General features: G+C 38.1%; 1 protein-coding gene across 1 annotated transcript; it reads left to right on the forward strand.

Annotated features, from left to right (window-relative positions):
- Positions 1 to 713: 713 nt before the first annotated feature.
- LOC122300560 lies at positions 714 to 26,684 on the forward strand. The gene is made up of 3 exons (XM_043111309.1): positions 714 to 1,783; positions 15,696 to 16,003; positions 26,129 to 26,684. Exons 1-3 carry the CDS (start codon positions 864 to 866, stop codon positions 26,479 to 26,481), a joined length of 1,581 nt encoding a protein of 526 aa, XP_042967243.1. The 5' UTR covers positions 714 to 863; the 3' UTR covers positions 26,482 to 26,684.
- Positions 26,685 to 26,989: the final 305 nt, after the last annotated feature.

Raw genomic sequence — 26,989 nt, forward strand, 5'->3', positions numbered from 1 at the left:
ATATGATTGTTAGAGGTTATTGAAAATTATGAAAATAAAATAAAAAAGTATTAAAAAAATTAATTAAATAAATATAAATAATAAAAAATAATAATATTTTATTATTATAGAGAATATAATGGCTAATCTAATATAAATTTTAAGTGTTGAATGATTAGTTAAAAGTTAAAAAGTAACATATTTTTCAAATTTTAAAGATTGAGATGACTTATCCAATACCAATACTCTAAAGGCATGAACTTTCAAATCTTGGTAAATTGTGCTATAAAGTGTAAAGTCTTGATAATTTAAAAATTGAGATTGAATAATATTATTTATATTTATAATTTTTTACTTATATAAAAATACATGTTTATTATTGACGTATAGATCATTGATACGTTGAGAAAATATGAAATTTGAACTTTAAAATTTGAATTAAATAAAAGAAGATAATGGATCTTATATAAGTATATATACAATTGTTAATAAAATTATAATTATATAATATCACTCTAAATAAATTAATCCTCTGTCCATTTGATTTATAATATGTTTAGATTTAAAATTTATTCCAAATCATCTTATCCATATAATTTTTATATAAAATATAATAAATAATTTAATATTTTTAAATTTTAAAATAAAATTAATATTATAATAATATTTTATTTAATTTTTATACGAGATCTCAATTGACGGTACAAAAGTCACCACGAGTGCAAAGTAAAACTTTACGAATGTAGAGTCACAGCTAAGGACGAACTATTCATAATTCTTTCTCACTCACAAAACCTAACCCCGGCGGGTGGCAGGGTGCCTCCCCGCAAATCTAATAGGAGACAGTGAGACACAATACCCACAGGCTGTCACAAGCCTCTACGATGGCCGGAGGTAACCATAACAAAAGCGCATCCCATGGCCACAAGAAACCCTCTTCATCCTCAGGCTCCTCCCCTCAACCCAAATACCGGTGGGAATCCGATAAGCCTCCCTCCGATTCTACTAAAAAATCTGGTGCTCCGAAGCACGGCAAAACCCCGTCTAACCCATCCCCGAAACCCGCCCCGACCCCAAGCCCGGCCCATCATAAACCCACGACGAACCCGACCCCTCACTCCGCCCCGGGTCCAATCCCCTCACCCGGAGCTTCGTTTCCCTTCCCGGACCCCACCGCTCTGGGCCCTCCGCCTCTGCCGGCATACGATTTCCACATGCTGGAGCGGCGGACCATCGTTCTCGCCGACGGTAGCGTCCGGTCCTACTTCGCTCTCCCGCTCGATTACCACGATTTTACACCTCCGCGGCCTCACATAGACCCCGCCGGGAGGTTCTTACCGATGGGCCGTGGGCCAGAATTAGGTGGGTTTGATAAGCGGTTCCCGCCGCCTGCGAGTCCCAGAGGGTTTAGTAGGCATCGGGATTACTGGAATTCGCTTGGACTCGATGGGCGTGGGGCCGCCGAGGGATCAATGAAGAGGAAATATAGCAAGGAGGATGAGAAGGATGAGTTCGCGCAGCACGGGCACCCGAACCGGCTTCCGTTCGGTTCCGCCAGTGACCGGGGCGAGTCTTGGGCGGGAACCAGTGATTCGTTTGACCGGGGTGATGAATATAGGGCATTCAAGTACATGAAGGTTGGTGTTGGTGATAATGTGGGTCTAAAGCACCTTGAAGTTGATCAGAACGCGTTGAAGGCGGTGTTTCTTCAACTTGCGAAGTTAGTCAATGAGAATGCGAGTCAAAGGAAAAATTACTTAGAGGAAGGAAAGCATGGGCGGCTTCAATGCATTGCTTGTGGCAGGTGTGCTTGAGTCGAGTTGGATCCATTTATTTCCTTCTCTTTTATTTGTTTTAAATTTGCTGCTTTGCTTTGAAAAAAACCCTGGATACGTTTTTTTTATTCATAAAAAAAACCCTGTTGTGATTCGGATAGGTTAGTAGGGAAAACTACATTACGAGCATTTAATGACCCAACCTTTAATCCAAAAGTCTTAGAACTGTTAGATACTAATTTGATTAAATCTTTAACCCTTATGATAATAATATTCCACCATGTTTCCAAATTCGACATCCACGGATGCTCACTCTATAGACACTAACCCCTCTTTCCATTTTCACGGCTTCACTATCTATCAGTATTCAATGACTTAAAACTATGTCCATAATAGTACCTAACCATTGATTCAAAAGCTCTAGGACTATTGGATACTAATTTAGTTAATCCTTTAACCCTCAGGATCATAACAGTGGATCTTGACGAAAGATTTCATAGCGCTAGTGATTTTGACTCTTCTTGAACATATCATTTGATTTCAGTCTATGTAACATCTTACATAGTAACTTGGTGCCGTATACATTTTGACCTATGGATAAGAGTCATACCAGATGGGCTAGGTGGAGAGAGTTTGGAAATATATGGGCTCTGTGTGTGTGTGTGAGTTGGGATGAGTATTCGATCGGTGTTCTGTTCTTGAGTCAGTTCCGTTCTTGTATGTGACTCGTATAATCTATTAGATTGAGTAATAAGTAGAGTATTTTGTACATATCATTCAGCTGAGCCATGAAGAGATCCACTGCATTTTGCAGCGGCCTGTGCATGAGGAATTCATGTGATATATAAGGATCTATTAAGTTGTTGTTAGTTAATTAGTTAGTTCCATTTATTTTTCTCTCGGTATTTCTTACTATGAGGTGGATTTTAAAGATTCAGGGACTAATTTCCATAATGGGCTGTTTTAGTCATGGTTAATCCAGTTACAATGTGAGATTGTGCTGTGGCAAGTTTGTCAACTATGTCTATCTATAAAGCTGTGTTGAAAGAGGGGCTTTGAAGAGCTGATCTTGACATCATGTGGGATTTCCTACTGTAGTTTGTGGACACATGTAAGACCCCAGTCCCATATTGGGAATATGAATAACCCACAAAGTGGGTAAGTTATCAAGGTAGTTATGGGTGCTAAGTCCCACATCAACAATTTACTAAGTGAAAGAAACTGAGCTATAAGTAATTTTAGGGAACTTTCAAATTGACTAGCCTTTTTTAGGTTAAACCACAATGGATAAAGTTTTCTCCAGGTCGTTACAATACATTTCTCGCAATGAGTAAAATTGATCATCGCCTATAGTTTTTAATGCAGCATTCAGAAATGTGGGTAGGTTCTTTAATCCTAATGCTTAAGAGTCGCTTATCAAAAAGAAAGAAAGATAGCTAATGCTCAAGCATTGTGTTTGTGTGCGCGCACATAGAATTCAATATTATATCTCTAGTTTTTGCTGTTTCATGATAACCAACCTTATTTGGTTTGTCATGTAGTTAGATTTTTTTTTTTTTTTTTTTTGACAAGTCGTGTAGTAAGAAATTATTTGTTATCAAGGAAGTCTTTTCCCTCTATTTCAGAAGAGAAACTTTGACAGTTGAATCTTTCATTCCTTGTCGCTTCCATTTCCTTATATAACTTTTTAGGTATTCCCCTATTAGGTTTATACTTTGTGACCTTGGAAACTACTGTTTGCCCAATATGAAAGTTTTTCCCCCCTCTAAAAGGGTGGGATGGGGCAACTAGAGGTGGCTTCCCTACTTGGGCATGACCATAATGGCATCTTATCTGTTGGGAACCAGACAAGAGGGGCCTAAACAATGAGAAGCCGCAGGCACTCCCTCAAGTCGGGTTTGAGTCATTGCTTAGTTCCTAGCCCCATTAGAGAATTCAATGGATCTAGGCAACTAATACTAATAGTTTAAGATGAATCTATATTCAGATTCAAACCTAGGGCCTAGTGCATGATAAATCACTTGGGACTAACCCAAGGATCATTGAGCTAACACCCTTGGTGGTGCGTAGTGTGAAAGTTGGATTTAGGTGTATGATATTATTATTGCTTCATTACCTGAACAGCAGCTTCTTGTTATGTGTCAGCTATTTATAGTGCTTTTGAGAAAGTTTCCTGGCTCTTATATATCTTGGTTTGACCTACATATGCAGTTGAGAAAGGTGATTGTAAGATCTATGCAATATGCATTAGTTGTTTTTTCCAGCAAACTTTTTGTATATATGATGGTAATAACTTTAGTCGTGCTTTTTTCATAAGTAGGATAACTTTTATTCTTGATCAAGAAGAAATAGACATCACTGAAGTACATAGGGAAGGGTGTATACATGATGCTTCTAAGCGTAAAAGGAAAAGAGGTCGAGTAAATTCTAGAAACTAAAGTTAGATGTACATAGGTCCACTGCTATCCAATGGCTAAATGAATTGAAAAACAATGCTTTGAGCTCTTTTGTGATCTCAAAACCTCGAGCAATTATTTCCCTTCGTATGAATCACATCAAACAAAGCATCAAACAAGAGACTAAAGACAGTTTGGCACAGTGAGCTAGGGTTGGTAATTTTCTACATGACTTGTGAATTCAACACAACCCCTGCACAGAGTTAATGTGCTAGATTTGAGGGGTTAGATTGGTTAATTAAATGGGTCGAGTAGGATTTACTAATATATGACCTTTACTCGACACGACTTGAACCTGACACATGATGTGTAGAGCTGATTTTATTTTTTATTTTATCACAATTTGCGAACCGGACACAAACTCAATATGAAATTGCCGAAGTAGGGTTGAGAGATCTGAATCATTGAATTAAATGGGTCTAGTTAGGAAAACTCAAAAATGTCACGTACCTTCATAACAATATGCTCGGTAAAGAGATTTAACATCATAAAATACCTCATTTATTGAATCATAAAACTTACTTAGCATAACAAAGTTTTTTGATATAAAGGCTAAAACTTAATTAAGATAAAATAATCCTATGTGGCAATAACACTTATTCAAATGTCTAAGCATAAACTAATCTTGTCATATCAAATATCACCAAATTGTGTTCTTATGCTCGTTTGGATGTGAGAACACCGGAAAATCTTGATTGTACGCTGTTTGTTGCTACACCCACTGGTGTACACATAGTTTGCAATGCTTAGAAATTGCCCAATAGAAATTCAAGGGAGGCATCTCCTAGCGGATTTGGTGATATTTGATATGATGGGATTAGTTTATGCTTAGACATTTGAATAAATGTTATTTCCACATAGGAGTAGTTTATGTTACTTTATTAAGTTTTAGCCTTTATAATATGAAATTTTGTTATGCTAAGCAAGTTTTATGATTAAATAAATGAGATATTTTTATGAGGTCGAATCTCTTTACCGAGCATAATGTCACGAAGGTACGTGACATTCCTGACCTATGGGAAAGGGTGTCACAATTTGGTATCAAAGCTCAGGTTGAGAGATTTTGTAGACTTTTAGAGGCAAGGATTCTAAGATAGGAAATACCTAGGATGATTCTTGACCTACAGGAAGGGGTGTTATATCCTTGTATTTGCTTCTAATTCTTAGCTAGGTACTTTCTCTTCTATACGTCTCGTGTACTTGGGCTAGGCCTACTTATTTTTATCAGTAAAATTTATGTCAACGTATACAAAAATTTAATTTCAAACAAGGCTCTCTTAAAAACACTCTAGTGCATCTTGTATGCACTACCTTGTTTCAATTGGGTCGAATACAACCAAGTGTAAAAATAGGTAAACAAATTCCTCTTCAAGTCTTGTGTTGTGCTGATAAACTCTTCTTCCCATTGAGTAAAGCGATTTGAAAGCTGTAAACTTTCTGTCAATGATGCTTATATGGCCCTAGCAAGTTGAATAGATCTGGGAAGACCTTTTTTAATGGGCTGATCTTTGCATCATATATCACACCAAAATTTGATCTTGGATTAAGCGCTCAACTCAAATCTATGGTATTTGCAAAACTCTCCCTAGGCCCTTTGGATATTCTTCCATCTCCTAATCCTATTACTCCCATTCTCATTAGAGCTGCAACCTCCCACATATTGACATACTTTTTGGCTACCATTGTACTCCATAGACCATCTCTTTCTTTAGCGTAGCTGCGAAGCCACTTCCACAAAAGAGCTCTATTAAAATGTAATCAATCTTCAGATGCCCAGATTGCCATCAAAGATTGGGTAACATTCTTTGGGTCAATTTGACGTGAAATTTCTGCACCTCTCCCATACCACCCCATAAGAAGTCACTATGTAACTTTTTGATACATTCTTTTTATTGGCACCTAGTGTCTGAAATAAAGTTCCGAGCAGTACTAGGGCTAGGCCCTTGGTGAGGAGTTTCCCGCAAGTGTATCTCAAGTTATTCAAGGTAAAATTTTCCTAGTCCGATAGCCCCTAAAAATTGTTTGCACCCAAGGATTTAAACTAGGGAAGTCAATTTGTATTTGCGGCTCATGTTTGTGTCGTGTCATGTCAAGTCATGGGTATTAGACTATATGGGTCAACTCTAACCTAATTAACGAGTGACATAACACAACTTGTTTAGTAATTAACTTGGACAATCGCTTCAATCCATTTCATATATATGGGTTGAGCTGACCCGTATATTTATTATTTAACCAAATTAATATAATTTCATATATAATACAAGGATAACTATATAAATAATTTACAATTACAACTGGATTTATGATAAAATATTTTATTATCAATATCCAAACCAATGATATATAAGAAAACTAATATTTTGATAAAATAAAATTACATATGAACGAAAAAAGTTCTGTGGGAGTGAACAGTGTTTTTGAAGGAGATCCTAAAGATTGCGTGTGTCCGATGGTTTCTGGGTCTCTTCTCTTATCTTCGGTGGCTCCCTCTGTTCAGAGGCATGGCTCAGCTTTACATTCTGGATTGCGGGCGAGGTGTGAACTATCGGGGACTGTTCAGGCGATGAGTTCTGAGGCCGTGGAAAGCGATAAGGGAGGGGGATCTATAGATGGCTATCGACCGAATGGCTCTGGGTGTCTTCCTTCGGTTTCGGTGAAGTGTACAATGTAGAATACTGGCACATCGTCACAGATAAGGTCGCTGGTGGGGGGTGATTCGATGGGAAATATTCAGGAGTTGCGTTCTTCGGATTTGAACAATACTGAGGGGTTCTATTCTGATTTGGAGCTTTTGAAGGTCCAACTTGGTTTGTAGATGACTTTGTTTCAGTCTTTGTCTTCTCAGAAGGGGTCGAAGGAGGTGGGGGGGGCTTGCTAGTAGTACTCCGACGTTGTGTATGCTTGAGAAGGAGGGAAAGGAGGTGGGTGTGTCTTCGGTGAAGCTTTTGGGGTTGAATTCTGAGTTGGTTGTTGAGTCTGTGGACTCTATGAATCGTGCAGCAGGGGCTAAGGTTATTGGGGAGAATGGTATAGGGATTGAGGGAAGTGATTCTGATGTGGAAGAGGTTCCCAGTACATATTTGAATAATTCTGGTTTACTAATGGTGGTGGGGAGGGGTGATGACTCTGTTTCTTGTGAGTCAGGGGAGCTTGTAGAATCTGGTGAGGATTTAAGTCCTGTTCCGTTGAGTTCTTTTAATCCAGAATTAGAATGGCCTTGTAATTCTTCTGATTGGGTTCTGAGAAAGGTGGAAGAGATTAGAGATTGTGTGGGTATTTCTTGTGAAGGTTTTGAAGAACAATTCAGAGCTCTTTTGATTGCTATAGAAGCGGGTCAACCTGCTTTGGCCAAGTCTGCTGCAAAGAAAGAGAGGGAGCTTAAAAGGTTGGAGTGCTCTATTAATTATAAGTCCAGGGATGGGTGTGGTTTGAGGGATAAAGGTAAGGAAAGGGCTGTCAATGGTTTGTAATGAAGCCTATTATTATTTCTTGGAATGTTAGGGGTTTAAATGATTATAGGAAACGTCTTAGGGTGAAAAATTGGTTGCGCCAGTGGAAGGCTGATGTTATTTGTCTCCAAGAAACCAAATTGAAATTTGTGAATCAAGCCATAGTTCAGAGTTTGTGGAATTGTAGTAGTGTGGGGTGGGTAGAGCTGGTTTCTAATGGAGCTTCGGGTGGTATCATTATTTTGTGGAATGGGAGGGTGGTGGAGATGTTGGATCACTTTGTGGGAGCATTCTTGGTAACGTGTCATTTTAAGAACATTGAGGATGGGTTTGAGTGGGCTTTTGCTGGGATATATGGCCCTAATGTGGATTGTGGGAGATACCAATTATGGGATGAAATGTCGGGTGTTTACAGTTGGTGGAATCTACCTTGGTGTTTTGGAGGGGATTTTAATCTTACTAGGTTTCCTAGTGAGAGGTCGGGGGTTTCACATTTTTCAAGTGATATGGCTTCCTTCTCAGATTTAATTTTTGATTTAAATCTGATTGATTTACCTTTGGTGGGAGGTGACTTTACTTGGTCTAATGGAAGATCTTCTTCAAGGTTGGACAGGTTTCTGGTTTCGCCTTCTTGGGAGGCTCATTTTTCTGGTTTGAAGCAGAAAGTTTTACAGAGACTTTGTTCAGATCATTTCCCTATTATGTTGAACTGTGGCGGATCTGTGAGTAGAAGAAGTTATTTCAAGTTTGAGAACATGTGGTTAAAGGTTGAAGGTTTTGGGGATAAAGTTAGATGTTGGTGGAATTCCTACTTTTTTTCAGGAACTCCTAGTTTTGTTTTGGCTAGTAAGTTAAAATCTTTAAAGAATGATTTAAAGAAGTGGAATAAGGAGGAATTTGGGTTGTTGGATACAAAAAGGAAGCGGTTAATGGAGGAATTGTGTATTTTGGAAGAGAAGGAGGTGCAAGGGTTGTCTTCGGAAGAGGATAGATCCAGAAAACTAGGGGTGGTTTCAAATCTGGAAAATTTAGCTTTAATGGATGAGATATCATGGAGGCAAAAATCAAGGGCGTTATGGCTGAAGGAAGGCGACAGGTGTACCAAGTTTTTTCATCAATTGGCAAATTCTCATAGAAGATATAATGCAATTGAGGTCCTTCGTGAAGGTGACAGATTGTTTTCGGATCAGGATGATGTTAAGGCCCATATTGTGAATTATTATGAGAAGTTGTTTTCAGAAAATTTTTCGTGTAGACCAAAATTGGATAGCCTTGTTTTTAATTCTATAGAGCAGGCTGATGCTATGTGGCTGGAAAGAGAGTTTGAAGAAGAAGAAGTTCTGGATGTGGTAAAAGGTATGGAAAAAGATAAGGCTCCGGGTCCAGATGGGTTCTCTTTGGCTTTTTTTCAAGAGTGCTGGGATGTTGTTAGAGATGATGTCATGAAGGTGTTTGCTGAGTTTCACTCTTTTATGAGGTTTGAGAAGAGTTTAAATGCGACTTTCATTGCTCTGATTCCGAAAAAGGCTGGGGCTGTGGAGATAAGAGATTTTAGACCTATCAGTTTGGTGAATGGTGTTTATAAAATTGTTTCTAAAGTGTTGGCTAATCGGTTAAGTAGGGTGATGGAGAGGATAATTTTACAATCTCAAAATGCCTTCGTGAGAGGAAGGCAGATTTTAGATTCTGTTTTAATTGCTAATGAGTGTTTGGAAAGCAGACTTAAATTGGGGAAGGCTGGTATTCTCGTCAAGTTGGATATGGAAAAGGCTTATGATCATGTAAGCTGGGATTTTCTTGATTATTTGTTGAGGAGATATGGTTTTGGAGTTAAATGGTGTTCGTGGATAAAGTTCTGTGTTTCGACTCCTAAATTTTCTGTTTTGGTGAATGGAGAACCAGCTGGTTTCTTTTGTAGTTCTCGTGGTTTGAGGCAAGGCAATCCCATTTCCCCCCTTCCCTTTGTTATGATCATGGATGCTTTTAGTAGAATGATTGACAAGGCTGTGGAGGGTAACTTTCTATCTAGTTTTGTGGTGGGTAACAAGAATAAGAATAATCTGAAGATTTCTCATTTATTATTTGCTGATGATTCCCTGATTTTTAGTGAGCCTGGATCTGATAATTTACGTGCTTTAAGAGCTCTGTTACTGTGTTTTGAAGCTGTTTCGGGGTTAAAAGTTAATTTATCAAAATCTGAAATTGTTCCTGTGGGTGTTGTTCAGAATTTATCAGATTTGGCAAATTTATTGGGGTGTAGGATCTCTTCTTTGCCTTTGAGATATCTTGGGCTTCCTTTGGGGGCTTCTTTTAAAGCTGTGGACATTTGGGATGGGGTGATTGAAAAAATTGAAAGGAGGTTAGCGGGTTGGAAGAGGATTTATTTGTCTAAGGGGGGAAGATTATCTCTTATTAAAAGTTCTTTGTCTAACCTGCCTACGTATTTCCTTTCTCTTTTTCCTCTTCCTGTAAGGGTTGAAAAGAGAATTGGGAGTTTATTTCGGAATTTTTTATGGGGTGGTGTTGGTGAGGAAAAGAAGTTTCATTTGGTTAGTTGGAAGAAAGTTTATCAACCTTTGGATGGTGGTGGCTTGGGGATTAAAGATTTGAAGGTCTTCAATAAAGCTTTACTTGGCAAATGGCTTTGGAGATATCATTTGGAAAGTGAAGCCCTATGGAAAAATGTGATAGATGTAAAGTATGGAAGTTTGAAGGGAGGTTGGTGTTCAAAAGCCTCTAGTGGAGCATATGGGGCGAGTTTATGGAAATTTATTAGAAAAGGATGGGATTTTTTCTCTAGTAATTTTAGATTGAAGGTTGGAAATGGTAAAAGAGTCCTCTTTTGGCATGATTTGTGGTGTGGGGATGCTGCTCTCAAGCTGGAATTTCCTGCCCTGTTCAGAATTGCAAGGGATCAAAATGCTGCTGTTTTTTATTCCTACTGTGTAAGCAATAATAAGGTTGTTTGGAATGTTATTTTCAAAAGGGATATTAATGATTGGGAAGCGGATGAAGTTCAGGCTTTGTTGGTTAAACTTTACAGTATAAAAGCTGGTAACTGAAAGGGAGGATGGTATGGCATGGTCTTCTGCTGGAAATGCTAAGTTTTCAGTTTCTTCTTACTATAGAGTTATGTCAAGTCATGGTAGTTGCATTTTCCCATGGAAAGTATTTGGAAAGTGAAAGTTCCTCCCAAGGTTGCTTTTTTCTGTTGGGTGGCTTCTTTGGGCAAAGTTTTGACAACTGATAATCTTAGAAGGAGAGGACTGTTTATTTCTGATTGGTGTGTTATGTGCAAAAAGGATGGAGAATCTGTAAATCATCTTTTCCTTCACTGTGAAGTGTCTAGATTCTTGTGGGATGAGGTTCTGAGTTGGACAGGTTTGCATTGGGTGATGCCCAAGGATGTGGTGGATTTAATGGTAGGATGGAAGGGTTTGAAGGGCTGTAAGAAGGCAGCATCTGTTTGGAAGATGATTCCTCCTTGTCTCATGTGGTGTTTGTGGATAGAAAGAAATAGGAGATGTTTTGATGATAAAGAACGTACTTTGGAAGATCTTAGGGTTTTTTTCATGGGTACTTTGGGTTATTGGGCGAAAGTTTATGTAATGGTGGATAATTTCCTGAATCTGTTTTAGTTTTTGGTTTTTTCTTTTTGTTTTCAGGAAGTTGTAGGTTTATCCTTTGTATACTTCCTGTGTACTTTGGGCTTATGCCTATTTCTTCAATAAAATTATTACTTATCAAAAAAACATATGAACGAAAAAAGTTTAATAGTTTGAGATATAATGTAGTCAAATACTGATATTAATATCGCATATTCTTAATAACAAAAAAAAGCATAAAATTTTAAAATAAAATTTATTCGTGTTATACAGATTTTGCAGGTTTCGTAGGTTGATCCATTTATTAATCAGTGGTAGAGTAACTGTGTTGTCTAATGTCTACTGCATTGGATTTATGCTGTCTTAATCGCATCATCTCTTCTATTTTAAATTTTTGTTTGTACTTTGTAACTTGGTTGTTGAATGGTGCAGTGATCAGCCTTCAATCAGATCTCATTTATGGCTTCTTCTACTTCTTCTTCTTTTTTTTTTTAAAAAATTTGAATTAGTTCTGAACTGCATAGTTGCGAATGTTTAAACTTGATTTAGAATTTCAGAGTTGCATTTGTATCATTATCTTCTTTCATGCATTTAATAGATTAGATGCATATTTAGGGGGTGGCTTTTGGATATCAGGGAACCTCTCAAAGGCAGGGCCCTTTGGACCAATCCTTGCAGAGGAAACCCCGATCCCGTGCACCACACCCTCGAAAGTTTCCCTACACGGAATTGGTTAAATCGCTGACTTTTCAACAGGGAATGTGGCCTTAAAGGATTGTTTGCACCTATGAAATATTGAACCTTGGATCTTGAATGGAGTAAATAGTGATACCCCAAGATCAAGGCCTTCACCACTTGGGCCAACCCCTTGAGGTTTGCATATTTAGGGGTTATCCACCCTTTCTTCTATTACTCACCATCTGTAATCACTGGATGCCCTTTGTAGTCAGTTGTTTGATAAGTGGCTTATAGTATCAAGGTCACCACAAATTTGATATTTCTAAATTGTCTTCTGCCTGGAATATGCATTGAGACCTGTGCAGCAATTAAATGGTTGGGCTCCATGCTTTTGATTTTCGTAGGAAATATGTATAACACTATACACACACCCACACCTACATGCATATCTAATGTGGTGTAGAAGATGGCTCCTTTTTGTCGAGTGTAGTGTATTTGGAGGGATAGGAATTATAGAAATTTTGAAAGTACGTGTGGGGGGAAGGAAGCCGACCTAGCCTTTGTTCAGCTGATCATTCCGTGATTGTGAATGGAAGATGGAAGAGCTTAAAATGTTCTTCAATAGTTTGTTTCTTTGGGCAGCTTTTATATATTTTAATGTGCCAAGTTTTTATGATTTCCTTTGTATATTTTTCTTTTCTGCATTAAGTGTTTCTCTTGTATACATCATGTGTACTTGGGTTATGTCTTTTGCTTTCCTCAATAAAGTTTCCAATTACTTACTAAAAACTGATTGCAGATGGACTTTTTTTTTTAGGAAGTGAACATTGGACGCTTAGACGTCCTAGAACAGATAGATGCTTCATAGCATCATGTGGTCATAGAATGCAAATGAACTCTTAAATTTAATTACCTAGCTATATTGTTGCTTAAATTTAATTACCTCATAAGTATAACCTCTTCCAAGAAGTCAATATGCGTAGCTGCACTCCACATTTTCAACCATGGCATTCCAAACCCTCTGGAATTTGAACGAAGCACCCAATGGTAAGCCAAGATACTTCATGGGTAAATAAGGTACCTTACATCACAAGAGACGAGCTAGACTCACTGCATTGGAGACAACCCCTACCGGCACCAATTCAAACTTTGAAAGATTAACTCTCAAACCCTAGACAGCTTCAAAATAAAGGATGAGAGCCCTCAGAAATTGGATGTAACCAAGATTTGCTCCGTAGAAGATGAGAGTATCATCAGCAAAAAGAAAATGAGAAATATCAATAGAGTCGTAATCACCATTCCCTGTCGAGAACCCATAGAGAAAACCACCTTCCACAAGGCCTCAAATAATCTTGCCGAGAGCTTCCACCACAATAATGAAAAGTTCACACCAATATTTGGGGGTGGATTTAGGATCCTTAACTTGATTAAGCTCAACCAAGCTCTTTCAGGTAAATGATTGTAAACACGAAGAAAGGAAGAGAGAAGAAAAGAAGAGAGGGGGGGGGGGGGGGGGGGGGGGGCTCTGGAAGACATCTATATATTCCAAGTTTGGTGAGGCTTGGAGAGGATGGTGCTTGAATTAGGTACACGGTCCATATAGGGTGGGTCTATGGAAAAACATTAGAAAATGCTGGGAGATCTGCCTTAGACATGCACATATTGTGGTGGGTGACGTTTCTTGTGTCAAATTTTGGTATGACAAATGGTGTGGTGAACAAAGCCTCAAAGACACATTCCCTAGCATTATTGAGCTTGTATGAGCGGAGGATGCAACAGTAGCTAGTCTCTTGATCTTCTCTCGTGGCTCCCTACAATGGAATATAGATTTCATTAAGATTGCACGAGAATGGGAGTTGGAGGTTATCATCGAGTTCTTTGCTTTACTGTATTCTATAAGAGTGACTGAGGGTACCATAGACAGGATCAGCTAGCATCCCTCCAAGAAAGGTAGATTCACAGTTAGATCGTTCTACCAAGTTTTATGAGCTCGAGTATGACCACTTTTCCATGAAGGAATATATGGAAGATGAAAGCTCCTCTAAAAGCAGCTTTTTCTTGTTTGGACAGCCTCCTTGGCCAAGATTCTTACTACACACAATTTGAGGAAACATGGGGTAATGATGTTGGACTAGTGTTGCATGTGTAAGAAATATGAGGAATTAATAGACCACCTGCTTTTACATTGTGAGGTGGCCAGGACTGTGTGGGATGTTTTTTTTCTGGGGATTGGATTATCATGGGTCATGCCTTGTAGGCTGGTGGATTTCCTAACAAGCGAGAGGCCTCCAAGGTAATCCACATGTGGCAGCAATCCGGAGAATGACTATTATATGTATGCGTTGGTGCATTTGGCGGAAAAGAAATGGCAGAAGCTTCGAGGATCGTGAGAGGACAACGGATGAGCTTAAAGTTCTCCTTTTTAAAGTCCTGTTCTTATCGGCGGGGGCCATTGATTTTAATGGACTAAATGTCCATGATTTTCTACTTTCGGTTGTAAACCATAGTTAAGTACTTCCTTTGTATATTTCCTTTGTACTTGAGTTGTGCCTTCTCTTCTTATAAATAAAATTTCTTGATTAACTATCAAAAATAAATAATCCTTTTTTTTTCGAGTCATTTACCCACTTGTTTAAAAGACGATTGTGTATAAAGCATGGATGTTAAGTTTTATAAGTGATAATCAAACAGATAGAATGATATTTAAAGTGTCTGGAAGTTAGAGGTTGTATTGGTAGAGCATAAGATGTGGAATATGATGTACTGATTAGTTTATCAGTCTGTTTGACTTGGATTGTGTCTGATCTAATTGAACACGGGTTCAGTTACCATAATTTTCCTTTTCTTCTGGTATTTAACTGCCATTATGTGCTGTTGTTTCAAGCTGATTGCCCTTTTGTTTTATTTGACAGAAATCAAACCTTATATCCACTGCAGTACTGGCCGTAAACTGATTCCATATTAACTAAATTATCAAGTGCTCCTAGTTATTTGCTATCCATTCCCATGATCCCTAAACATTTCCAACATATTATGGTGCTGTCTATGGACAGATACTGCAGCTTCATTATAAAGATATAGAGAGATAATTGTGCTGGTGTATTGAACGGATTTATTTGGCACTGGTTATGGTACTTAAACTTGTCGGCTCTATGTAGGACATATTCACTCAGATTCTGGTGACTCATGGATGGCATGCTGCGTTATTGTTATTTATTTAATGAAAATAAAGCAAAAGAATGATAATACATGTTTTTTTGGTGTGCATTTGGAGATCCCTAGTTTAAATTTGTGTGTTACTCCTTCTTTATGATTTAGAGGCACAAATCCATCACATTGAGTGAGCATCATTGCAGAAAATTGTGGTATCACCCCCAAATGAAAGTCAAATAATTTCACTTTAAATTTCTACCAGATCTTTCCATATGTAGAGATGAACTCATTTATAATTATCTTGGGTTATTTTTTTTCCTGTTTTTGGGTGCACAGAATAGAATGACTTTATTGTTGTTGTATTTAGTATTGTTCCTGTAATGCAGTTGATAAGTTAATGCTTGTTATCTAGCTGTAGTCTACGATTTTGTTTAGTCCTGATACCTAACCTTTTCACCTTTGCCTTGACTATTCCTCTAAACTGGTGAATCAATTGCCTTCATTCCCCCTTATAGTTGAAACTTGTAGGCAGATACTGATATCTGAGAGGAAAGCCTGAAATATATTCTTCAATGCCCTTGATATGCATTATTTCAGGTCTTCAAAAGATTATGAGGACATGCATGGTCTCATAATGCACGCTTACAACTCAGATAGTGCTGACTTGCTTCTGGATCACTTGGGCTTACACAAAGCTCTGTGCGTGTTAATGGGGTGGAACTATTCAAAGCCTCCTGATAGCTCAAAGGCATATCAGTTTCTATCTGCTGATGAAGCCATAGCAAACAAGGATGATCTGATTGTATGGCCACCTCTGGTGATTATTCATAATACCATTACGGGAAAGGCTAAGGATGGGCGCATGGAGGGTTTGGGAAACAAAACAATGGATAATAAAATTAGAGGTATAATGTGCCCTTCCATATATTATCGTTTTTATTTTATTTGTATAAAAATGTCCCTGCAAAAAGTTGGTCCCTGATCATGTAGGTCAGAGGCATACATCTGATCTTAGTTGTCAGCCGTCCTCTATAGCAGAAATTAGAATGCATATGATAGTTTTATAATGAACTTCATTAGATTCTAAGGGATATCCGTTTCTACTTATCAAGAAAGGGTTGAAAGGGATATCTATTCTAGGGAAAAGTTATATACAAACCTCTCCAGTTTAGTTGTCATGCTACCCTTCTAACGATATATGTTTTATTTTTTTATAATTTTAGATTTATTTGCTTTGGTACGATGTTAGAAGCATTCATTTCTTCGGAAAACCAGCCTGAGAGGAATGTCTTGGTTTTGTGAGGTTCTTTGGAAAACCTTTTTTCCTTTATGGGTAATCTAAAATTTTAGTGAAGAACACAAAAGGCATAGCCCATATAAATAAGACAAATATAAGAGAATCACCTGATTAGGCTGGTTTGGATTCAGAGATGGGATGAGATGGTTTTTGATGAAAGATGAAAGTTGAATAAAATATTGTTAGAATATTATTTTTTAATATTATTATCGTTTTGGGATTTGAAAAAGTTGAATTGTTTATTATATTTTGTGTGAAAATTTAGAAAAGTTGTAATGATGAGATGAGATGAAATGCTTTCTAAATCAAAACGAATAAGAATCAAAATGGATACAAGGACAGAAAATTGTATTAATCTATTGAAGGTTCATAGAATGATGATGCAAGCTATAAGAGAGATATCAGGTCTTCAAATGGATGACTTCACTTGGCACTGTGGTCCAAACCTTTCACTTTGAAGGAGGTTGATTCTAGGTATTCAAATCTTGGTAGGAAATGTATAGAGGTGTGGTTTAGAAGGAATGGGTCCATGCAATTTGGTTGGTTGCTTACTAAATTCTATTGTTGTTAATGTATGGTTAAAGATGATTATGGATGAGGTCTGTGTCAAGTTGAGCTTATGTGAGGGCCCAAATTAATGGAGGTGGCCAAGTCTTTATTTATGTATTATTGAAACTAGGTGGCCAAGATTTACTACTAACAGAATATTAGGCTCGATCTGGTGCTTGGTTTGGGTCTAAGCTTTTCTTTACTAAATAACCAAGATTTAAGATAATTTCTGTTGATGGAACCCCTAGGGGTTAGCTCAAGTAGTAAAGGCCTTGGGCTTGGAGGTATGCTTCTCCCCTTAGGTCTAAGGTTCAAATTCCCTTAGATGCAAACAATCTCTAGGAGTCATTGGACTGGGGGATTTTCCCCTTAAATTACCTGAGGTGCACTTGCGGGAAACTCTTTGTGAGAGCCTATGCACCCCCGGGATTAGTTGGGATGTTGTTTCTGGACACCCGGTGCCAATAAAAAAAATATATATATATATATATATATATTTCTATTGATGGATGTACTTGTAAGGGTTGCATTTCTTACTATTGAGATTTCCATCTCGCCTTGAAGCCCTTGGTTGTAGTCAATATTGAGAGAAATTCAAGTAATATTTTTATTGATCTTTGAGCTTATATATACTATATACAAATGACACTACTACCCTTATATACACTAGTTACAACCATACCTTCTAACACTCTCCCTCAAGCCGGTGCATATATATCATATAAACCTAGCTTGGAACAAATAAGTTTTAACCGTTTACAACACAATGATTTGGTAAATATATCTGCAAATTGATCAGCAAACTTTGCAAAGGGTGTAGAAATGTCACCACTTAGTATTTTATCCCGAATGAAGTGACAATCAATCTCAATGTATTTAGTCCTCTCATGGAAAATGGGATTAGATGCAATATGCACTGCAACTTAGATGTAATTGAAGAGGGACAAGAGCTGGAAACCCAATCTCTTAAAGAAAGTGTTGCAACCATGTCAGCTTGCTAGTTGTGTGAGCCATTGTTCTGTATTTAGCTTCTGCACTAAACCGAGCTATTACTGTTTGCTTCTTACTCTTCCAAGTAACCAAGTTACCCCCCACAAAAGTACAATATCCAGTAGTCGATCTTCTATCTAAAGGAAATCCAGCCCAATTAGCATCTGAAAATGCTTCAATTCTAAAATGTCCATTTGATCTATGCAACAATCCAATGCTAGGAGCTCGCTTAAGGTAACGAAGAATATGAATTATAGCATCCCAATGTGAGACCCTGGGCATTTGTAGAAACGACACAATACATAAGAGATATTAGGTCTAGTAATAGTAAGATAATTCAATTTACCAATAAGTCTTTGATACCGACTTGGATCTTCAAACAACTCCCATTCCTCTTTCAAGAGTTCACGATTTGGATCCATAGGTGTGTCAATGAGCCATGTACCCAACATGCCAGTTTCTTCCAGAAGGTGAAGTACATATTTTCTCTGAGATAGGTTAATACTTTTCTTTGATCTACCGACTTCAATTCCAAGAAAGTATCTAAGTTTGCCCAAGTATTTTGTTTGAAACTGATCACGTAGGAATTGTTTTAGCCTGATAATTCCAACCGAGTCACTCCAAGTAATTACAATGTCATCCACATATACAACAAACAAGATATGACTTGCATCACTATGCAGGTGAAATACCGAGTGATCTGTTTGGCATCTATGAAGACCAAATGCCAATGCAGCATCAGAGAACCTCCCAAACCATTCTCGAGAAGATTGTTTCAAACCATATGATGTCTTTTTTAACTTCGTAAAGGGTGTAGAAATGTCACCACTTAGTATTGTTTCAAACCACAGTACCTCGATACTACCCCTGAGCAACAAACCCAGGTGGTTGCTCCATATACACTTCCTCATTTAAGTCGCTATGTAAGAATGCATTTTTAACATCCAACTGAAATAAAGACAATGCAAATTAGCAGCAAGAGAGATCAATGGTTTGAAGAACACAAAACAATGGATAATAAAATTAGAGGTATAATGTGCCCTTCCATATATTATTGTTTTTATTTTATTTGTATAAAAATGTCCCTGCAAAAAGTTGGTCCCTGATCATGTAGGTCAGGCATACATCTGATCTTAGTTGTCAGTCATCCTCTATAGCAGAAATTAGGTGACATCAGCACTAGTGGAGTAACGTTTAAGAGCAGGACTATAGCAACGATATCTTTTTTGAGTCCGAGAATAACCAACAAACAAACACTTAGTAGCATGTGGATCAAGTTTATTAAAGCCTGAGCCAAGATTATGAACATAGTAAACACACCCAAAGATTTTTGGAGGGATAGAAAAAGGTGAAGATGAAGGGTACAAGATGGAGAAGGGAGAGGAACCATCGAGGACTGATGATGACATATGGTTAATAAGGTGACACGCAGTAAGAACACCATCACTCTGTGTTTAGGAACATGCATGTGCAGTAAAAGTGCTCAAGTTACATGTAACAAATGGCAATTTTTGCGTTCAGTCACCCCATTTTGTTCGGGTGTATAAGAACATGAAGTTTGATGGACAATTCCTTTATTACTTAAGTAAGTAATAAAGGCATTGGATTGATGCTAAAGTTAGAACACAAGACTTAACATTTTGTCTAAATTGAGTTTTAATTTCTTTCCGAAAGACTTTGAATATAGAAAAAAGTTCAGATCGTGCCTTCATAAAAAACAACCATATCATACGAGAATAGTCATCAACAAATGTAACAAAATACTAAAACTTGTTTGATACAATGTTGATTGGTCCCCATATATCAAAGTGAACCAATTCAAAAGGACTAGAAGCTCGATTATCAACTCGAGGTACAAAAGACACATGATGGTGTTTGATAAGTTGACATGCTTCACAAGAAAAGGGAGACCTTTCTAAGATTCCTAACTTGGCGTTTCAAAAGAGAAATGGATGGGTGTCCAATGCGGCAATGCCATTCAAAAGCAGATGATGATGATGTGAGGGCTCGAGTGGGTGACTGTTTGACATTGAGATAATACAGACCACCAGCTTCATTTCCCGTACCAATCTTCTTCCTCGTCTTGAGATCCTGAAAGATACACACAGAAGGATTAAAGGCCACAGAACATTGAAGAGTTTGAGTAATTTTACTAATGGACAGTAAACTAAAGAAAAACTAGGAGTGTATAAAACAGATGACAAGGATATAGAATCAGTGAGGTTAGTGGATCCAATGTCTGTAACTTTAGCAAGAGAACCATTAGCAAGAGTAACACTCTTTGGAGATGTCAGTATCTAACTTAGATAAGGAATAAGACAAACCGGTTAAGTGTTCATTGGCTTCTGAATTGATGATCCATAAATGTTGAGTAGATGAGACAAGACATGCGGACGCTGTACCTGAAGGGGCACAAGTAGCTATGGAAGATAAAGCTGTCTGTGTGCGACCCAAAAACTGATCATACTCATCCTTTGATATGCTGATCATCTCTGGAGTTAGGTTGGAGCTCGTTGACGGCGGATCATCTTGGAAAGTGGCTTAATTAGTGGACCCAGATGGTCTACCATGAAGATCCCAACAATAATCCACTGAGTAGTTAGTGCGACCACAATGGGTGCACTTACGAGATTCACGACCTCGAGTGCGATTATCTTTGGTATCACATCCCCCACGTGCACCTCTATCACTCCGACCTCCACGCCCAACAAGAGCAACATAGGAGGCAACTAAAGCAGATCTTTCATTACTCTGGTTAGAAGACAATGTAACTTGTTGAAGTCGAGAGAATACATCAGGAAATGAGGGAAGCTGTGAACTTGCCAAAATTTGAGAATGCACTGACTCATACTCAAGTTTTAAGCCAACAAGAAAGCGAACAACATTAAAATCTTCCCATTGTTTTAGCTTACTTGGAACATCAGAAGTGATAGGTTGATACATTTTGATTTCTTCACATATGGTCATCACTTGAGAATAATATTCTTCTGGGCCCAAAGCACTCTGTTCCAACGCGAAGAATTGTTTACACAACTCATAAATTCGAGTTATGTTTCCAGCACCCGAATACATTTGTTTGAGATGCCTCCACACCTCTTGAGCGGTGTCAAAATGTATTAAGCTTGTGCAAATATTAGACTCAATACTGGTCAACATCAGAGACAATATTTGAGCATCTTCTTGCTCCCATTGAGCAAAGGTAGAACTAGTCGAAGCAGGAATTGAATCAACCAAATGAGTACGACGAAGACCCTTGCCTTTCAAAAACATTTCAACAGATTTTGACCACAACATATAATTTTTTCCATTCAACTTCACCGAAGTCATAGGCATGCTAACATTTGGTGCAAGAGACATTGACTCAAATTTAGTTGCCATGGAAAAAAGTATCACAACAATTCACTTGGAAATAAAGATTTCACACAAAATATGAAATATGGATGAAAAATTGGAGGAAAAGTAGAAATCCATATTAAAAACCCAAATTTTGGGCCTGTATCGGGTGAAACTAGTATGTACTGGTCGAAATAAGCAGATATCGGGTCTGAACCAGCCTGTTTCAGGAAATTTTGGGTACTGGCTTGTACCGATTTCACGGTTGACTTAAAACTGGAATATGCTATCCTAACCAAGAATAAGGCATGCAGGTTTACCTTATATGCGTTACCAAACGGTGCTTATTCCGGATAGGAATAAGTTCCTATTCCAGGTTTTAGGCATTCCCAGTTGAGAACTGGGTTCTATTGAGACCTGCAAACAAACACCACAAGCCGAGCTCCTCGCCGGCGATAAACGGTTGCTCGGCAGCCGATGACGACAGAGAACACACTAGCGCGCACAGAAAAAACCGGCAAGTTGTATTCCGGTGACTTTGACACCTGAAGTCACCGGAAACATGTTGGAAAGGGGCTCCTTAGCTCCGTGCCGCCAACGCCGAAGACAAAAAACCACCGCTCACAACCACAGACCACCACAGACGGCTACGGTGATTCCTCACATCGCCACATTGCCACTAACCACCACCAGCCACCATTGACCACCACTAATCACGGAAATGCGTTGAAAAAAAAACTGTCACACAACCACTACCAACCGACTATGTAGAGCTCTAATACCATGTAGTCAATATCGAGAGAAATTCAACTGATATTTTTATTGATCTTTGAGCTTATATATACTATATACAAATGACACTAACACCCTTATATACACTAGTCAACCATACCCTCTAACAGTTATTACCTCAAGCTTTTATCTGTTCTTGAAGCTCTTTGTTAGTACCTACTCCACAGATCTGATTCCATGCTTTTCCTTGTTTGAAAATTTGTTGTTATCTTTTTCTCTTTCAAGATAGGTTTTTGTTGTATGATTCTTGTGTACTTGGGTTGCGTCTTTTGTGTTTTTAATGAAATAATTTTTTTTATAAGTATTTTTAATGAAATGACTATTACTTAAAAAGACAATTGCAGGCCCTTTTTATGGTTGTTATTGTCCAACTGCCAGTAAGATTACACGATTTTCACTTTGCCCCCTATTTCCTCATCTTTTTCTTCCTCTGGTCATTTTTTTTTCTTTATTTTTATGTTATAATTGACTGAGAGTACAACCTGGGGGTGCGCTAGCTAGATCTGCATGATATTAAAGGACCAGTCATCATTGGAGGGTTTCCCATTAGCATTTATATAGCTTAATCAGCCTTGTATATATTTGATATGGGACTTGCATGTGTCCACACAATGCACATCACAAACCACATAATTTTCCCTATTGAAATACCCTGATGTATTTGTTAGAGCCTACATTGTGGATACCTAGGCACCCAAGACGAGGAAGGCCGTAGTAAGTGACAAAATGCTTCAGGGAGTTGTAGTACCCGAATGCCACCGGCTTTACTAACTTGACTTTTATACTATTTCATGATTTGATGCACTATCTGTATTTGTGTGATTCTACAAAAGTAGTTAATTGTTTATGTAGCCTAGATTGACTTGGTATATTTCTAATGTGGGACTCAATGTATGCCTGTAGATCATATCACAATCTACATAATCTCGGGTATCACGTGTGCCTCTTTCATGTCTATAAATGGGGTGCTGTTTTCCACCGATGCCTAATCCTGTCTGGATTTTCACCTTGTTGATTTGCATCTGTTGAATGTGCCTTTCGGAACATTTTCTCTTCCTTATTGGTTCAGTCAACATACTAATTCACAGGCAGATCCCCAAACATAAATAAAATCACTGGTTTAACTGGATTTGGATCACCTTATGATATCTTTTTCAGTATGCTATATCCACATGATCCATTGGTTGTACTTTTGTTACAGGAAATGGTATTTAAATCATGATTAGGGGTTGTTTGGATGCAAGAAGCCTCTCAACTCATCTCATATAATCATTACAACTTTTCCAAACTCCCATACAAAATACAATAAACAATTCAACCTTTTCATATCCCAAAACAAAAATAATATCAAAAAATAGCATTCTAACAATATTTTATTCAACTTTCATCTTGTCTCGTCTCAACTCAATATCCAAACCTCCCAAAGCTGCCATTTGTGTCTACTTAATTCCAAAATGTGGCTCCACCACCAACTCCACTCTTTCCAAGCATTGGTTAACATTTACGTAAGTTCATGCTTGGCTTTGATTTTTTTTGTTTTTTATGAGATTTGACTCCCAAGTGTTCTCACTAGCATTAAACCCTAGGGATTGGCTCATGGTAAAGGCCTTGGTCTTGGTGGTACACTCCCTTCAGTTTTACCCTTAGTTGCAACAATTTTTAGGGGCTATCAGAATGAGGGAATTTCCCCCTGAATTACTGCGCCCCTGAGATTAGTCGGGACTTCGTTCTCAAATGAGCGGTGCCAATAAGAAAAAGTTCACTAGTATTAAAAGATCCATACTGGTTCAGACGTTTAGAATCAGTGCATGTGTTCTGAAAATTTAATGGCCTCCTCATGCTGAGTCAAGAAAAGTTGAATAGGTTTTGTAGATGAGCTTTTACCACCCCCCCCCCCCCCCCTCTCCCTCCCTCCTTCCCCCTCCTTTTTCCTTTCTCTCTCCCCAACATAAAAAATAAATAAATAAATAAAAGGCCTTGGGAGAGGAAGTGAACTGTAATAGATAAATTATGTGGTCAGTGAGAATATATTAAGCTGTGTTCCTATTTAGTAGAACTACTCGTTATCTTTTGAATAGTGTGTAAAGATGAAAATACAATCTTAGATTTCTGGAAAGGCCGCCTAGGACCCTGTTGTCAGACCAGAGATCATGCTAGAATTTAATTCTGGGCCCATCGCCCACCTTGAAGCAAGTGTACCAAGAAAAAGCACCCCATCCTCTACTAATATGCTTCCAAAGCCCCACCCCATGTGCTCCACTCACCTTATTTGAATACCATCCACCCCAAGCCCCACCAAACTTAGAATCAATTATGGCTCTCCACAAGGTCCCCCCTTTTTTATTTGGTATCTCCACAACCACTTTCCTAATGGAGATTTATTGAAAACCAGCAGATTCCATACTCCCAGCCCGCCTCCCAAGATTGGGGTGCGTACCGTGGACAAGAAATAGCTAGGCAGGTTGAAAATAGTACTTTTGATCAAGGTAACCCTTCCACCTTTAGATAGATACATCCTTTTCCAACTTGCCAACCTTCTCTTGATTTTTTCAATCAGCCCATCCCAAATAGACTTAGCCTTGAATGAGGCACCCAATAGGGAGGAAATCTCCATACTAGTAACATTTCCCACTGGGACCATTTCTGACTTAGCTAGAATCACTCTCAATTCAAAGACGGCTTCAAAGCAAACAAGAGGCCTCAAAGCTCCAGCATGATCTTGTTTAGCCTCATAAAAAGTGAGTGTCATCTGCAAACAAGAGGTGACAGATATCCAATGTGCCGGTGTTTGTTGCCCCAACTGAAAGTCCAAAAAGGAATTCGCGGTCCACGATACCTGAATCGTTTTGATAGTTTGATCATAACAGCTTATGCGATTACACATATCCACTGATCATGAACTAGGAATCATGACTAAGATTAATTTGATTGATTACTTAAAAAAACTGAGATGATTCATTGACTGATGAATATGTCAATGACAGCTATTGTGCAGTTGTGTTATGAAAGCAGTAGGATTCTAGCTTAGATCTTATTGATGATTGATAGTTTTATCATTATTCCCTACCTTGACATTGATACAAAAATTGTCAATTACACAAGTCATGCAGTTGCAGTGTCTTTGATGTAGTTTGAGTTATTTCTTTTGAGGTTATTATGCTTTATTGTCGTGATTGTTTTGGCATCTTGATATGGTAATGATGGATGCTGCTTCCATGTTTATGAAATGGGCCTGCTAGCTTTCTGAGCAAATGGGCTTTTGCTTCTGGGTTAGAGTGTGATTTTTTTCCTCAATACTTACTGATCCAAGAGCTTAAACAAGGAAGTTGAAGGTTCCCACATCAGTAGTTGCTGGCCAATCTAATTAGATTTTGTTTGTTCAGGCAGAACCACCTAATGGTCTGTAAATTGTATTTCAATGATCCTAGCCTTTGTAAATGGATAGTCGGTTCCTTATTTTTCTGTTAGTGTTGGAAAATTTGTTACATAATAGTTATTGCTAGGGTGTTTTACATTCTGTCCTGTGTTATAGGGCGCTATAATGTTTTACTGATTCCTTTAAGCATTTATAGTGCCTCAATTTGCATTTTTTGTTTATTCCTCATCTCCTATCTGAGACATTTTGTATGAGTATATTTTTCAGTTGTACTTAAATGCTGTGTTTTGCTTTCATATCATATGGTAATAGAGTTGTTTTTTTTTTTTTAATTTTTTGGGCTCTTATTTTGTTCTTATGCTTTTTTTGCCCAGTCATGTAGGCATCCAGTGAGAAGTGTTAAGATTCTAATGATAGTGGATCTTTTTGGGGGCCTTGGTTTTCTTTGAGAGTATGTGAAACCGGTGGTTTTATGGTTTATGGAAACTGCCTTGTATTGTGAATCTGTGATGCATTGATATGAAGTTCAATCACGGGTGGAATCTTAGAAGATAATTCTACATTTATCCTCGATGATCCTTATGCATTATCATGCACTCTTAACTATGAATTAATGGATTCCTTTTGACAAGTTTATTGATAACTATGTTTAAAAAAAACAAAAACAAAAAACCGTTTGTGTTCATGTTTCAGATCTTGGATTTGGGGGTGGCAAGTCAAAGTCTGTGTATGGGAAAGATGGTCATCTGGGTATAACACTGGTTAAGTTTTCTGGTGATCAATTAGGCCTCAAGGAGGCTATGCAGCTGGCAGAATTCTTTGAGAAAGAAAATCATGGACGGAATGCTTGGGCTCGTGTAAAGCCCTTGACGTTTGGCAGGGACGACGAGAAAAACCCAAACCTTATGCGGGTGGATGAGAAGACACAAGAGAAGGCGAGGATCTTTTATGGTTATCTTGGAACTGCTTCAGATCTGGATAAAGTTGATCCAGAAACGAGGAAGAAGGTCACGATCAAGAGCCGAAGGGAATACCTGTCCAAGTAGATTCTTGGTGACAATGCAAGGTAGTGTTGTGTATCCCAATTTGTTGTTACTTAGTTCTAGGACATCCGACCATTGGGTCATTTGATGATAAATGGTTGATGTAATATACTAACAGTTTCTGATGTTGTATGGCGTTTGGCCTCTTTGAATGCTTTGCTGCTGGTTCTTCTTGGTAATAATGTAAAGGCATTTCTCGGTCGTTAGATGGTATGGTTTCCAGCTGCTGGCTATGTTAATTTGCCGCCGATATTCTTCGCCCCTTGATCCTGATATTATATTCTATAATTTGTACATGAATTTGTTTTATTTTTGGGCCTTTCCACTGCATGAGGCTGAATCCTCTTACAGATTATGAGAAGTTAGCTGCAACTCATCCACTCTGGTGAGTTCTTTATCCATTTCTATTTATGTATCTACACATTGTGTTATTCTATTTCTTGATACTTTTTCTTGATACTTTAAATTTTAATACAATGAACAAATATAACCGTCCGAAAAGGATATTCAT

The sequence above is a fragment of the Carya illinoinensis genome, chromosome 2, assembly GCF_018687715.1.
Source record: "Carya illinoinensis cultivar Pawnee chromosome 2, C.illinoinensisPawnee_v1, whole genome shotgun sequence".
NCBI lineage: Eukaryota > Viridiplantae > Streptophyta > Magnoliopsida > Fagales > Juglandaceae > Carya > Carya illinoinensis.